At 29.4% G+C, this 12,308-nt stretch overlaps 1 protein-coding gene across 1 annotated transcript; it reads left to right on the forward strand.

Moving 5' to 3' along the window:
- Positions 1-3,068: 3,068 nt before the first annotated feature.
- On the forward strand, positions 3,069-4,926 carry LOC103498017 (peroxidase 5-like). The gene is made up of 3 exons (XM_008460466.2): positions 3,069-3,356; positions 3,782-3,980; positions 4,107-4,926. The coding sequence occupies exons 1-3, from the start codon at positions 3,117-3,119 to the stop codon at positions 4,685-4,687; spliced, it is 1,020 nt and encodes a 339-aa protein (XP_008458688.2). The 5' UTR covers positions 3,069-3,116; the 3' UTR covers positions 4,688-4,926.
- Positions 4,927-12,308: the final 7,382 nt, after the last annotated feature.

Below are 12,308 nucleotides of genomic sequence, written 5' to 3' on the forward strand. Positions count from 1 at the left end.
AATATTGACCATATACTCCTCCAATTGTGTTACTTTTAATTCTAATTTTTCTAACTTAAAACTCCAATTATTCTATAATTTTTTTTTATATTCCTAATCACTCCAAGACATCTTAAATTTAATCATTCGAAATTGAATGCTAATGTTTTTATCGTGGTAAATAACAACATTTTATTACAAACACTATTAGTATAGATGTTTATTATTATGCTCATTGTTCACCATATGTTATTCTCATCAACTTTCGACCTAACAATTCTGATACTCAGGTAATCCATCGTAAGCTTGCCTAATAGCTTTCTTGAGTAAAAATATATACACCTTGGTCAAAATTCATGTAAAAATTGAGTTAATGAATAATTTTTTATTTTATTTATTATTTATTATTTACACCTTGTTTTTACAATACATATATAAATAATTTTATGATATTTTTTCACTGCTTTAATAAGTTATGGTGGAAAATAATTATATTAAAGTTATTTTATTTGAAACAAACCAATTTAATTATGAACAAATTTTAAAATTTAATTATACTCTTTGAAGGTTAAAAAGGGAATATAAATATAAACTAATTTATATTATAAAATTTTATAATGATATAAATTTACATTTCCACTTGTTTATTTGTACACCTTCTCTAGATTTAATTCGAGTAAAAGCAATTTAGATTCTTCATGATTAGTTTTCAAACATGTCCATGACTTTTTCGAATGTAGATTTAACCAAATATACCATTTTTTAAAGAAAATTATTTCTAATGAATCAAAATTAATTGATTTATATACGAAAGTCTAAAGTTAACTAATTGACAAAACTATAAGTTGTATAGAGTGTGTAGGTAATTTTGATACATTTTAAAAGTGGATATAATTTATAATTTAGGAAAAGAAAAATGAGTTTGGAGGTTTTGTAGGTTGCTGGGCTGCATCGGCATATATTTTGGTTATGCAGACACGTGGAAGTTGGCATATAAAAACCGACGCCGACTCATAACCTTAGGCTGCCACGTAGACCGGATTTTAATTTCAAATACATTTTATTTAATATTATTTTATGTTCATTTATCGAATTACGTGGAATCCCACTCAAACTCAAACTCAACTCACTCTTTATTTATACTATATTTCTTTGATTGACATAGTAGGTGTGTTTGGATTGGTTTTTGAAAGATTTAATTTTTAAAATAATTTATTTTAAGATAAATGGAAGTGTTTTGCCTTTTGAAATAATTTTTGAAAAAAATGAGGTTATAAAATAAATCATTTAAAAAAAATTACGTGCAACCAAATTTTAGAATAAACTTTTATTTTATGTCTAATAAGAAATCTCTTCGAAATATTTATTTTTTTCCTTTATTTTTTTTACTCCGTCGTTCTTTTTTGTTTTTTTCTATTTTTAAATACTTTGAATATTTTTTTTGTTAACTTTTCATCTCCTTACTAAAAAACAGTTTTGATTACATAGCCTATATTAGTTAATACTCTATGTTTTCAGGGTCATAATGTATCTTTTTCATCTTCCGTAATTGATATAACATAATGATATATGTTACTACACAACTAACAACATTTCTATCTTCCACTTTATTTGGATATATTAGATGCTTAAGTTTGAAACGTACAAACTCAGAATGTTAAGTGATAGAATTTGAATTATCCAAACAAATCAATTCAAATGTACATTCGAAATATGACAAAAATGTCTCTTTACTGAATAAATTCATTTTCCACTCATTACAATGTGAATATAAAAATGATATAAATAGGAAAGTATTAAAGTTACTATTTTAATTTTATAAAATTAAGTTAAAACTATAATTTTTTTCGTGTGTGATTTTCACGTGAATCGCACGCATTCTTTACTAATAATATAAGAGAAAAGACGAAAACAACCACCTAAAGAAGCTATAAAACATGAAGTGTTAGAAAGATAATACGAGTTATTCAAAGCATGAAATTCACATTAAAATTATGAATAAGTTGGTAGTTAGCATAAAAATATCTAACAAATATATATAGATTTCAAAAGTTCGATATTACATATAAAAAAATAGTTTAGTAGTTGACAACTTGACATGCATAAGCGTCTCTGACTTTATTTTCTTTTTTCTCTTCCATTTTTTGGTATAATATTCCATATACTTTGGTCGTTGAAACATAGTAATACACATTATTTTATTTATATGCATTAATAAATTTCTTTTCCCACGTTTTTTAACTAACCAAATTTCTAAAATTCAACTATTTCAAAATGAACATAGACGAAGATAATAATAATAAAGAAACCTATTTCAAATGGTAAAATTAGGCACCGATGATAGAAGTTTATTAATGTCAACCATCCATAGAATATGAAATTTTACTGTATTTTATAATTATTTTGATCCAATTATTTATATTTGAAAAGAAACCCTACTAATAATAATCAATCTAAAACATGAGTTTGGTATGCAATTGAAATTTTGTTGTTAAAACATTTAATCTTCCCCTTAAAAACGACCATATTGAAAATTTGTTTGTATATTTTAAATATTATTCTATCATTCTTTCATACATCTAATTATGTTCTAATTAAGCACGAGTCATGTTAATTAATAATCTCTCTTAGGAAATAGCTACGAAAGGAGATGTTATTTTATATTTGTTCATGCAAAAATATATTTTTAATGTCTCTATATACAATTTATACTCGAATTCTTGGTTCAAGCAGCCTCTCTAGCAATCCATTTTTTGCTAAGTAAACTTATTTTAAAATTTTCCACTAGGGTTTTGTTTTTCCTTATAAGTCAATAATTATCTCTCAATAAATTCCCCCTTCCATTATATATATATATATATATATATATATATATATATATATATATATATATATATATATATATATATATATATATATATATTATTTTTAATTACATAGATGACAAATAATATATAAAAGTTCAAACTTAGACAACTTCATATTACTTTAGCCACCTTTTTGATTTCATCAACACAACATATCCTCAAGCTATAAATATGCATCATCAACGCCCCTAATTTCTTCATCAAAATTACCAAACAAAATTGATAACATCATTGCCTAAAAACATCCCTCTTATTTGGCTCTTCTTTACAATGGCTAATTCTTCTTCTTCCCATAAGTTATTCCAAGCACTTTTCTCCAAGCTCTTATGCATCATCTTCTTCTTTTCCCTATCTACTTTTGCTTCTACAAGCCTTAGAGTAGGTTTCTATAGTTCATCTTGTCCTGATGCTGAGGCCATTGTTGAAGATGCGGTAGACAAAGTCGTCTCTAGAAACCCTGGCATCGCTGCAGGTCTCATTAGAATGCACTTCCACGACTGCTTTGTTAGGGTAAGTTTCATTTTGAAGTTTTTTTGTTTGATAAAAACCTTATAAATAATAATGAAACTGTATGAAAAAATGAATTTTAACTTTTAGAACTACATAAAGACTGCATTTTTCACCTTTTTTTCGTTTCAGAAGGACCAAATTCTTGTAATTTAACCTTACTTTTAGTATATCACGCACACACAAGGCTTTTGTGATAAAAAAAACTTGAATTTAGATATCCATCTTTGCACTTCTATCATGTATTCACTTAAAAGTTTCTTAAAGCATTACGACTAAATAAACACCACTGTTGAAAATTGAGAATGAAACTTCTAATTTTAGCAAATATTGTATATTTTTTTTCTTTCTTGAACCCATCCAAATAATATAAGGGAAAACAAAAAATTGATTTGTATGTCTCTCTTTTTGTTTTGTAATTTTTACAGGGATGCGATGCTTCTGTGCTTCTAGAATCCACTCTTGGAAATCCATCTGAGAAATATCATCCTGCAAACTTTCCAACCTTACGAGGTTTCGAGGTTATTGATGAAGCCAAGGCGAAAATTGAGGTTGTTTGTCCCAACACTGTGTCATGCGCCGACATTCTTGCCTTCGCCGCCCGCGATAGCGCCAACAAAGTTGGAGGTACTGTTTGATTAAACCATCACTAATTAAACTCAAAAGCTTGAACTTTGATACATTACAATAGTTTTTTTGGAAAATTGATACATTACAATAGATTTAAATCTTCTCTACTCATATCTGTACCAGGTATTAACTATGTCGTGCCAGCTGGCCGACGTGATGGATACATCTCAAGAAAGGAAGATGCTAGCGCTCTTCCTAGTTTTACTTTCCATGCCGAGAGGCTGGCTAGTGAGTTTGGAAAACGAGGGCTGTCAGTGGCGGAGATGGTGACTCTTTCCGGTGCCCATTCCATAGGAATAGCTCATTGCCCTACCTTTGTTGGCAGGCTATATTCCTTCAATACAACTCATGCACAAGACCCTTCCTTGGACCCTTCATATGCTGATTACTTGAAGAGCAAATGCCCACCGCCAAGTAGCTCTGGCGATGACGGGAGTCAGCAGCCAGACGTGGATCTTGATTTTTCAACCCCCCATCATTTGGATAACAGTTACTACATCGAGCTAACGAACCACCGTGGGCTGCTGATTTCCGATCAGACATTGTTGAGCAGTTCATTGACTTCAAAAATGGTGTTGAGATATGCCCATCATCGGTCCAAATGGGCAACCAAGTTTGGGAAGGCAATGGTTAAAATGGGCAAAATTGATGTCCTCACAGGATCCAAGGGAGAGATCAGACGCCATTGCAGCTTTGTGAATTGATTTCGAAGCTTCTTTGGGGATCACTTGTTTAATCTGCAAGGAAAGAAGAAGTTTGGTCTGTGTGTTTAAAATGTTATTGGTTTGTTCAAATTTATTGATTTTTTTCATTGTTTTACTCAATAAGTGTGTATACTTTCTGTCTTTATTTATGCATATATTTGTTGGAATTTTGTTGTTGTCATATATGAAGCTCTTTGTAATTCCTTATCTAATAAATGATATTTTAATTTGTTGAATAATGCCTTAGAATATTTTTTTTTTAGAAACGGATACATTTTGGTCGGTATGTACACCCAAATATCACCACTTGCATGGACACATTTTTAGCACTCTCATCATTCCTCTATATATATTCAATATGCACCAGGATAGAAAATTCATTATTGATACAAAAAGGGCTAGAGATAAGCCTTACGAAAAAGAGTTATCTATTATTGATACACACCAAAATAATACCTTGAATATTTGTTCTCGAAAAGTTTTATAAGATGTCTTAAAACTTTAGTTTTATTAGTTGTACTCTTATATTTGCGTTATCTACGATTTCGCTCAAGGTTAAAGATTAGTATACTCTATAAATTCTCTAAAATACATTTGAGTTTGCAATTTGGTATTCTAATAAGTGAACAAAATGCAGTCAATACATTATTATGTGACCATGCAAATTAGAATTTTTTTATTCTCTATCGTTTATGTTTTTTTTTCTTTTTTTTATCTTTGATTGTCAACTTAATGAATAGTAAAAAATCATATCCAAATTAAATCCAACAATGACAAGAGGTTGATCATAGATGTTGAGAGAGAAGAAAATAAGAAAGGGAATAATAATTGGTGAGTGATATATATTCTTGGTGGTGAGTGTCAGATCTTTATTACTGAGAATTCCATGAAATGAAATCTTTACTTTAAAGTAGTATTAGCAATTAAGTTGGATTAATATCAAGTATTCATCAAATTCCGTTTAGAGCCTCCAACGTAAGGTATTTGTTGACTCAGAAAAAAGGTCGAGTTCATATACTCTAAATAATGAAAGAATAAATTAGGTCCTCTGATTTTTCTAATGTAGATCTTTAAGATGACATTTCTTTAATTAAGTTTACCATTATTGAATCATATTCCAATTTTTGTCGTTTTAGACTTCATATGCTCATAAACTATAACAATTTTATCTTTATTTGATTTTCCAAGAGTGGGATCCTCAACAACTGAATTATTTTATAAGAGAAGTTTCGCTTTTTATTTGAAAATAAAGTAAAATTTATCTTATTAAGAGAATTAAGTTTCACTTAAGTATACAATTTCTATTGAGTTTGAATTATCTTAACTGAAGAACAATGTAATATGTGTAAGGAGAGATTATTACTTAAAATTTGGAAAATACATATTATGATTCTATAAGTATAGGTGGATTGATGAATAAGTGGTGATTCTACATATACGTAGATAAAAAAATAGTGGAGAATAATAGTAATTATGAGATACTATAAAGTGCTAAATTTAATTTAATGTTTAGGAAATTGTATCAGATGATAAAAAAAATTAGAAAAAAATAGTCCGTAACACATCTTTTTTGCATATTGCTATATGACAAATATGACAAGTAATTAATGATATCAGACAGTTATCAGACGACTATCAAAGGGTTATTTTCTTTTAAATTTGCTACTTTTGCAATTTAGAAAATACAATTTCTATTATCATTTCTTTTTTTTACTATTTTTGCAAACGCCCCTGAATGTTTTAATCATAAAAATTTATTAAATTTATGTGATTGAAAAAAAAAACCCAACTTCAAATGAATAAATTTAAAGAAAACTTTTTGATGCAAATACAATTTGATTTTTAAATTTTATTAATATATAATTTATATACAATAGAATAATAATTCTTGAATATTTTATAGGGATAGTTGCAAACATAGCAATTAAAATCAAAATATTAATGTATATTTAAAATTAAAGAAATTTGCAAATATAGCAAAATTTGTCAAGTCTATCAATGATAGACTATGTACAAATATTGGTCTATAACTAATAAACCATAAGAGTCTATCAGCCATACATGTCTATCACTAATAGATTTTACTATATTTGCAACTTTTTAAAAATATTTTTATATATTTAATTTTTTAAAAAAAGATACAATAGGTCAGTAGGTAAACCTAGGTATCTCCACTAGGCGGACACCCCTGCACCATCATCATCCCCGTTTGAATAATGATAAGAAAGAGAGTACACGAAGCTGAGAGAACAAAACAAAAGGGGCTAGAGATAAGCCAAAGAAAAGGTCAACAGAAAGCATTTAAATTAAGAGCAATGGTGCTAGCAGTATAGTTATAGAATTTTGGAGATCGAATAGTTCAGAGGCCAGTAAACGCGTGGATATCTTCCCATATTTTAACCGGAGTTTTCTTCTTGTCGTTGAAAATTCTGCTATTTCTTTCTTTCCAAATCAACCAAAGAGAGACAACAGCCAAGTTGAAACGAAAAATGTTCTTTGATTTTTGTTTGGAGAGACAGATGTACTTACAAAGGACAGCCATATTTTAAACATCAACATTTCCGTTCAAAGTCGATTTAATAGAGTCCCAAATGTAAAGGCTAAAAGAGCAAGAGGAAAACAAATGGTTTATATCTTCGTCAGCTTCCTTGCATAGAATACACCATGATGGTTTTAGACTCCAATTTGGAAGTCTTTTTTGTAGATTCTCAGCAGTATTGATGCATTCGTGTATAAGAGACCAAATGAAGTATTTACATTTTTTGATATGCTAACTTTCCAAAGATTATTGTAAATAGCTGGGTCTATATCTTTGGACTCCTTCATGAATGGCAACTTTAACAAAGGCAATAGAAAAACTCCATTTGAATTTAATTTCCATCGAGGAAAGTCTTGTCCGCGATTCTGAAGAGGAGTAAGGAAGGATGCAGTCAATTCACACCATTGTTGTATTTCAAAATCTCTGGGAGGCCTTCTAGGGAAAATTTCCAATTTGCATCTACTGCATTCCACATCATATTAATGGAGCTCCCCTTTTCAGTAGTAAGAGAAAAAAGTCTTGGTCTGTAGAAGTTCAAAGAGCTGTTTCATGCCAAAGACTATGCCAAAAGGAAAAGACTTTCACCATTATTTATCTTCCATTTAATCTGGTTCATAAACCAATCAACCCCTTTGATGATGGAAGTCCAAGGAGACCTTTGGTTGTTGTATTTGCCTTTTGAAGGGACATCCCCTAAAAAAATTTATCATATTTCGCCTGTATAATATGCTTCCAGAGGGGGTCAAATTCTATAATGAATCTCCATAGCCAACAGAGCAGAGTGAAATTTGTATCTTTAACTCTACTAATACCCAGTCCACCAATTTTCGTTAGGAGAGGTGATTGCAGCGCAGTTAATAAGGTGGATGTTTTTCTTATCGCTAGAATTTTTCCAAAGGAAGTTTCTCCAATATTTCTCAATATTTCTGCAAACAGAATTTGGGGCCTTGAAAATAGAAAGCTAATAGGTTGGAAAACTAGCAAAGAAGTTAATCAGAGTGATTTTACCTCCTTTAAACAAATAATAATATTTCCAATTACTCAGCTTTTTTTGAATTTTTCCATAAATTCCTTCCCAAAAATTTTTTGTCAATGGTTTACCACCAAGAGGAACACCAAGGTAGTTTATCGGCAATGCTTGTGAAGAGAAACCTCATTTGGCAGCCATCTCCAAAGTTCTTGATACTCCCACATTAATCGGAGAGATCGTAGATTTTTAGAGGTCTATATTAAGACCGAAAGCCATCTTAAAGAGTTTCAGCGCAAACTTCAGATTCTCCATAGATTCGTTATGATCTTCAACAAAGAGTAAGATATCGTCCGCAAATAACAGATGGGTGAGGTTAAGAGACTCACTAATTTTGACTCCTTTAATTCAATTTTGTTCCTCTAAAGATTTCAGCAGTCGACTTATATCGCTTTGCCGAATACCTCTGGTTGGTTGTATCTTGCCCCTTGGTTTTTTGTTTATAATATTAGAATATTGAACGTTGCTGACACAAGAATTAATCCATCTACGCCATTGTAGATGATAGCCTTTTTTGCGTAACATAAAATCTATGAATCTCCATTGGATTTTATCAAAAGCTTTTTCAATATCAAGTTTAATGATAAAACCTTTGGTTTTTTCACTTTCCAATAGTCCACCGCTTCATTTGCAATCAAAATTGCGTCGATAATTTGCCTCCTTTTAACAAAAGTCATCTGATTTATTCTGAAATTGTGTCTAGGAGTGTAATTTTCAGTCTCTCTGCTATCATTTTAGCTATGAGTTTATATAGAGTAGTAGTGAGACTAATCGACCGGTAATCAAAAGGCAAAGAGCATTTTTCCTTTTTAGCAATCAGAGCAATATAAGTTACATTCACTACTTTGTTGATGATGCCATTTTTGTGAAAGTCTTTAAAGATATCCATAATATTGCTTTTGAGGAAAGGTCACGCTGCTTTGAAGAATTCAATAGTAAAACCATCGAGCCCCGAGAATTTATTGTTTGTAAAATCTTTGAAAGCCGCTTGAATTTCAGATTCGGTGAAAGGCTTGCAAAGATCTTCTCTTTCTTTGTTTGAGATAATGGACCAATGTAAATTATCAATGAGTCACAAGTCTTCACAATTGTTCCGGTAGATTTCTTCAAAGTGATCTAAAAAAGCTTTCTCAATTTTATAATTTGTTGTGCAGGCTTCCCCTCTCTTAGAAGTTATGCTCGAAATGAAGTTTCTTCTTTGTCTAGCAGAGCAAATTTTGTGAAAATATGCAAAATTTTCATCTCCCTCTAAGTTCCATAATCTTTCGCATCTTTGGGTCCAAGTTTGTGCTTCTTGAAAGGCAAATTGATTGAGGTCGGTCTTGATAGAAATTCTATGCAATCTTAGAATATCTATCATCTCATTTTCACCTTCTAGATTATCAATCTCATCAATTTCTTTTATCCACGCTTTCTTTTCCTCTTCTCTGTTTCCATTATGTATTTTCTGCCAGTTTTTTATGGAGTTGGATAGTTGTTTGAGGCGTCTCATGAAAGCATAACCAAGATGTCCCGATTGGTTTGTATTGTTCCACCACATTTTCAAATTCTTGTTAAAATGAATGTCCTTTAACAATGAATTCGTGAATCTAAAAGGAGCGGGACCCCATTTGAGATTGGTAGTTTCTAGCACAATGGGAAAGTGATCTGAGGCAACACGAGATAACGTTCTTGAGTAATGCATAAAGAAAAGAGATTCACAATCAGTAGTGTGAAGAAATCTATCAAGTTTCGACCAAGTGGGCTGATTTCTCATATTAGACTAGGTGTATTTTGCATTAGTTAGAGGCGGCTCAATAAGATTATTATTCACAATAAAAGCATTGAATTTTTTCATGCTTAATTGGGTCGGATGCTTAGTCGAGGTTTCCGAGTTCCACCTGATGACATTGAAATCTCCTCCCAAAAGCCAATTGGGAAGGCAAACCGATTTGAGGTCTTCAAGTTCATTCCAAAATTCAACTCTATTTCTTCTATTAGTCGGGCCATAAATGCCAGAAAGCCACCAAGAAGGGCCTTGTGTATTGGATGGGAGATTTATCTAGATCAAAACAGAGAATTTTCTTTCTATGTGATTGATAATGTTGAATCTTAGGTCGTCCCACATTATAAGAATACCTCATGAGTTCCCATTTGCTTGCAAAAAAATGCCATTTTATACTTACGGAACTCCAAATGGATTTAATAATTTTCTCAGAGGATGTTGTTGAAAAGATATTGTTATTTTTTGTTTGGAGATATTTAAGATGATGTGTATAATTTTGGGTGCACTAGTAGAATGGTAGCCGATGAAATTGAAAAGATAAATGGTAGTCATATCTAAACGATCGCGTATCAAATAATAATCAAATCTAAATGATCGCAAATATATTAGACGACGTAGTTGACGGGATATTTTTGGTATTTTCACGATAAGCCTATAGGTTTTTTCCATTTTTGAAATTATTTTTATATTTTTTAAAAGACCTTAAATATAGATTAAAAGTTAATTTGGTAATAAAAACGCTTCAGAGTTAAATTAGAATCAATATTAAATTTTTGCTTTCCTTTTCGGGTCAAATGTAAGAATTATTTAATCTATAGTCAAAATTTAATGAAATCGTATATATGGCAAGAAAAAAAAAAAAAACAAAGTATTCCTAATCGAGTTTAGAGATAAAATTATACTAAGTAAGCTAATTACATAATCATATAAGTTTCCCTTGTAAACAAATCAAAAATAGGAAAAACTCTTGAAGGAGAGAACAATCCATGATATTTATAGTAATATATAATCGATATGTATTTGAATTTTCTATAAATAAATTATTTGATAAATGCACCATATATTGTCTTGAATATTGAACACTACGTACAATATTTTTCTTTTTACTTGTAGCCACACACAAATAACAATAAACCACATTGTATGGCACGTATATTTTTCATTTTCTATTTAAAGCAAGAAATACATGTATATCTATATTTATATCTATAGTATATATAAAATGATGGAAGTGATAAATTTTTTAGTCTCATTTTACCCTTTTACTATAACTTTTATTTTTTTTGTCTTGTTGTAGGACGATTTTGTTATTCACATAATTTTAATGTTTATGACCATTTTTACATTGAAATTACATTTCTTTAATTTTTCATCTATCTATTATAATTTTTTAAAAATATTTAAAAAACTTTTTTCAATTAATTATGTCATTTAAATTTATTCAAATCTATTCACATTTTTCTCTATCCTTTAATCTTCTATCTCCCAACTATTCACATTCTTTTATCTAATATTAACTCTTTTATATCTTTTTCAATTTTTCAAATTCTTCATTTTCAAATCTTTGGGTATAAATATCTCTCTCTTTTTTTTTCATTCATGTTCACAAGTCACAACAAAATGATAGAAGTGAAGACGAAAAGCATATCAAATTATTATTTTCTATTCTCTTCTAAATTTTTTTATTTTGTCTATTTTTTATATAGAAGTGTGCTTGTGTATATTCCTTCATATATATGTTTCTTTTTAGTACACGACAGAAGTTGAGAAAACTTGAACTACCAACTTCGTGGTTGACATGTAGATATGTTTATGCTCTTTATGTTTAAAATATGTAACATTGAGAATCCAATGTAACCATGGAAATTTTGCTGATATTTTTTTTTTTCATTTAATTTTTTTAATTAAAGGTATTATAAATTTTGAGATAGTATATTATGATATTTCTAAATTTATTATTCATTTTACACTTATTACGATATGAATATAAAAATGATATAGATATGAATATAGTCAAATGATTGTTCTAGTTTTATAAATTTAAATTAAAACTATAAATTTTTCGTGTGTAATTTTTTAACGTGCATCGCACATGTTATTTACTAGTTTATATAAAAGGAGGTTTTTTGAAAATAATGAAATAACAAATTATTGATAAAAGATAACTAAATAGCAAAAACCTACCGCACTTGATTTTGCAATGAAGTGTTTCTTCGTATCTTCTAAAATGTAGAAAAAAATTATATTAAATAAATATAAATTGAAATTAATATGTAAAAAAAAAAAAAAA

This window comes from Cucumis melo, chromosome 11 (genome assembly GCF_025177605.1).
Source record: "Cucumis melo cultivar AY chromosome 11, USDA_Cmelo_AY_1.0, whole genome shotgun sequence".
Taxonomy (NCBI): domain Eukaryota; kingdom Viridiplantae; phylum Streptophyta; class Magnoliopsida; order Cucurbitales; family Cucurbitaceae; genus Cucumis; species Cucumis melo.

Coding starts and splice junctions, on each gene's coding strand:
- LOC103498017 (XM_008460466.2), top strand. CDS start 3,117: ATGGCTAATTCTTCTTCTTCCCATAAGTTATTCCAAGCACTTTTCTCC. Junction 3,357..3,781: donor TCCACGACTGCTTTGTTAGG/GTAAGTTTCATT, acceptor TAATTTTTACAG/GGATGCGATGCTTCTGTGCT. Junction 3,981..4,106: donor TAGCGCCAACAAAGTTGGAG/GTACTGTTTGAT, acceptor TATCTGTACCAG/GTATTAACTATGTCGTGCCA.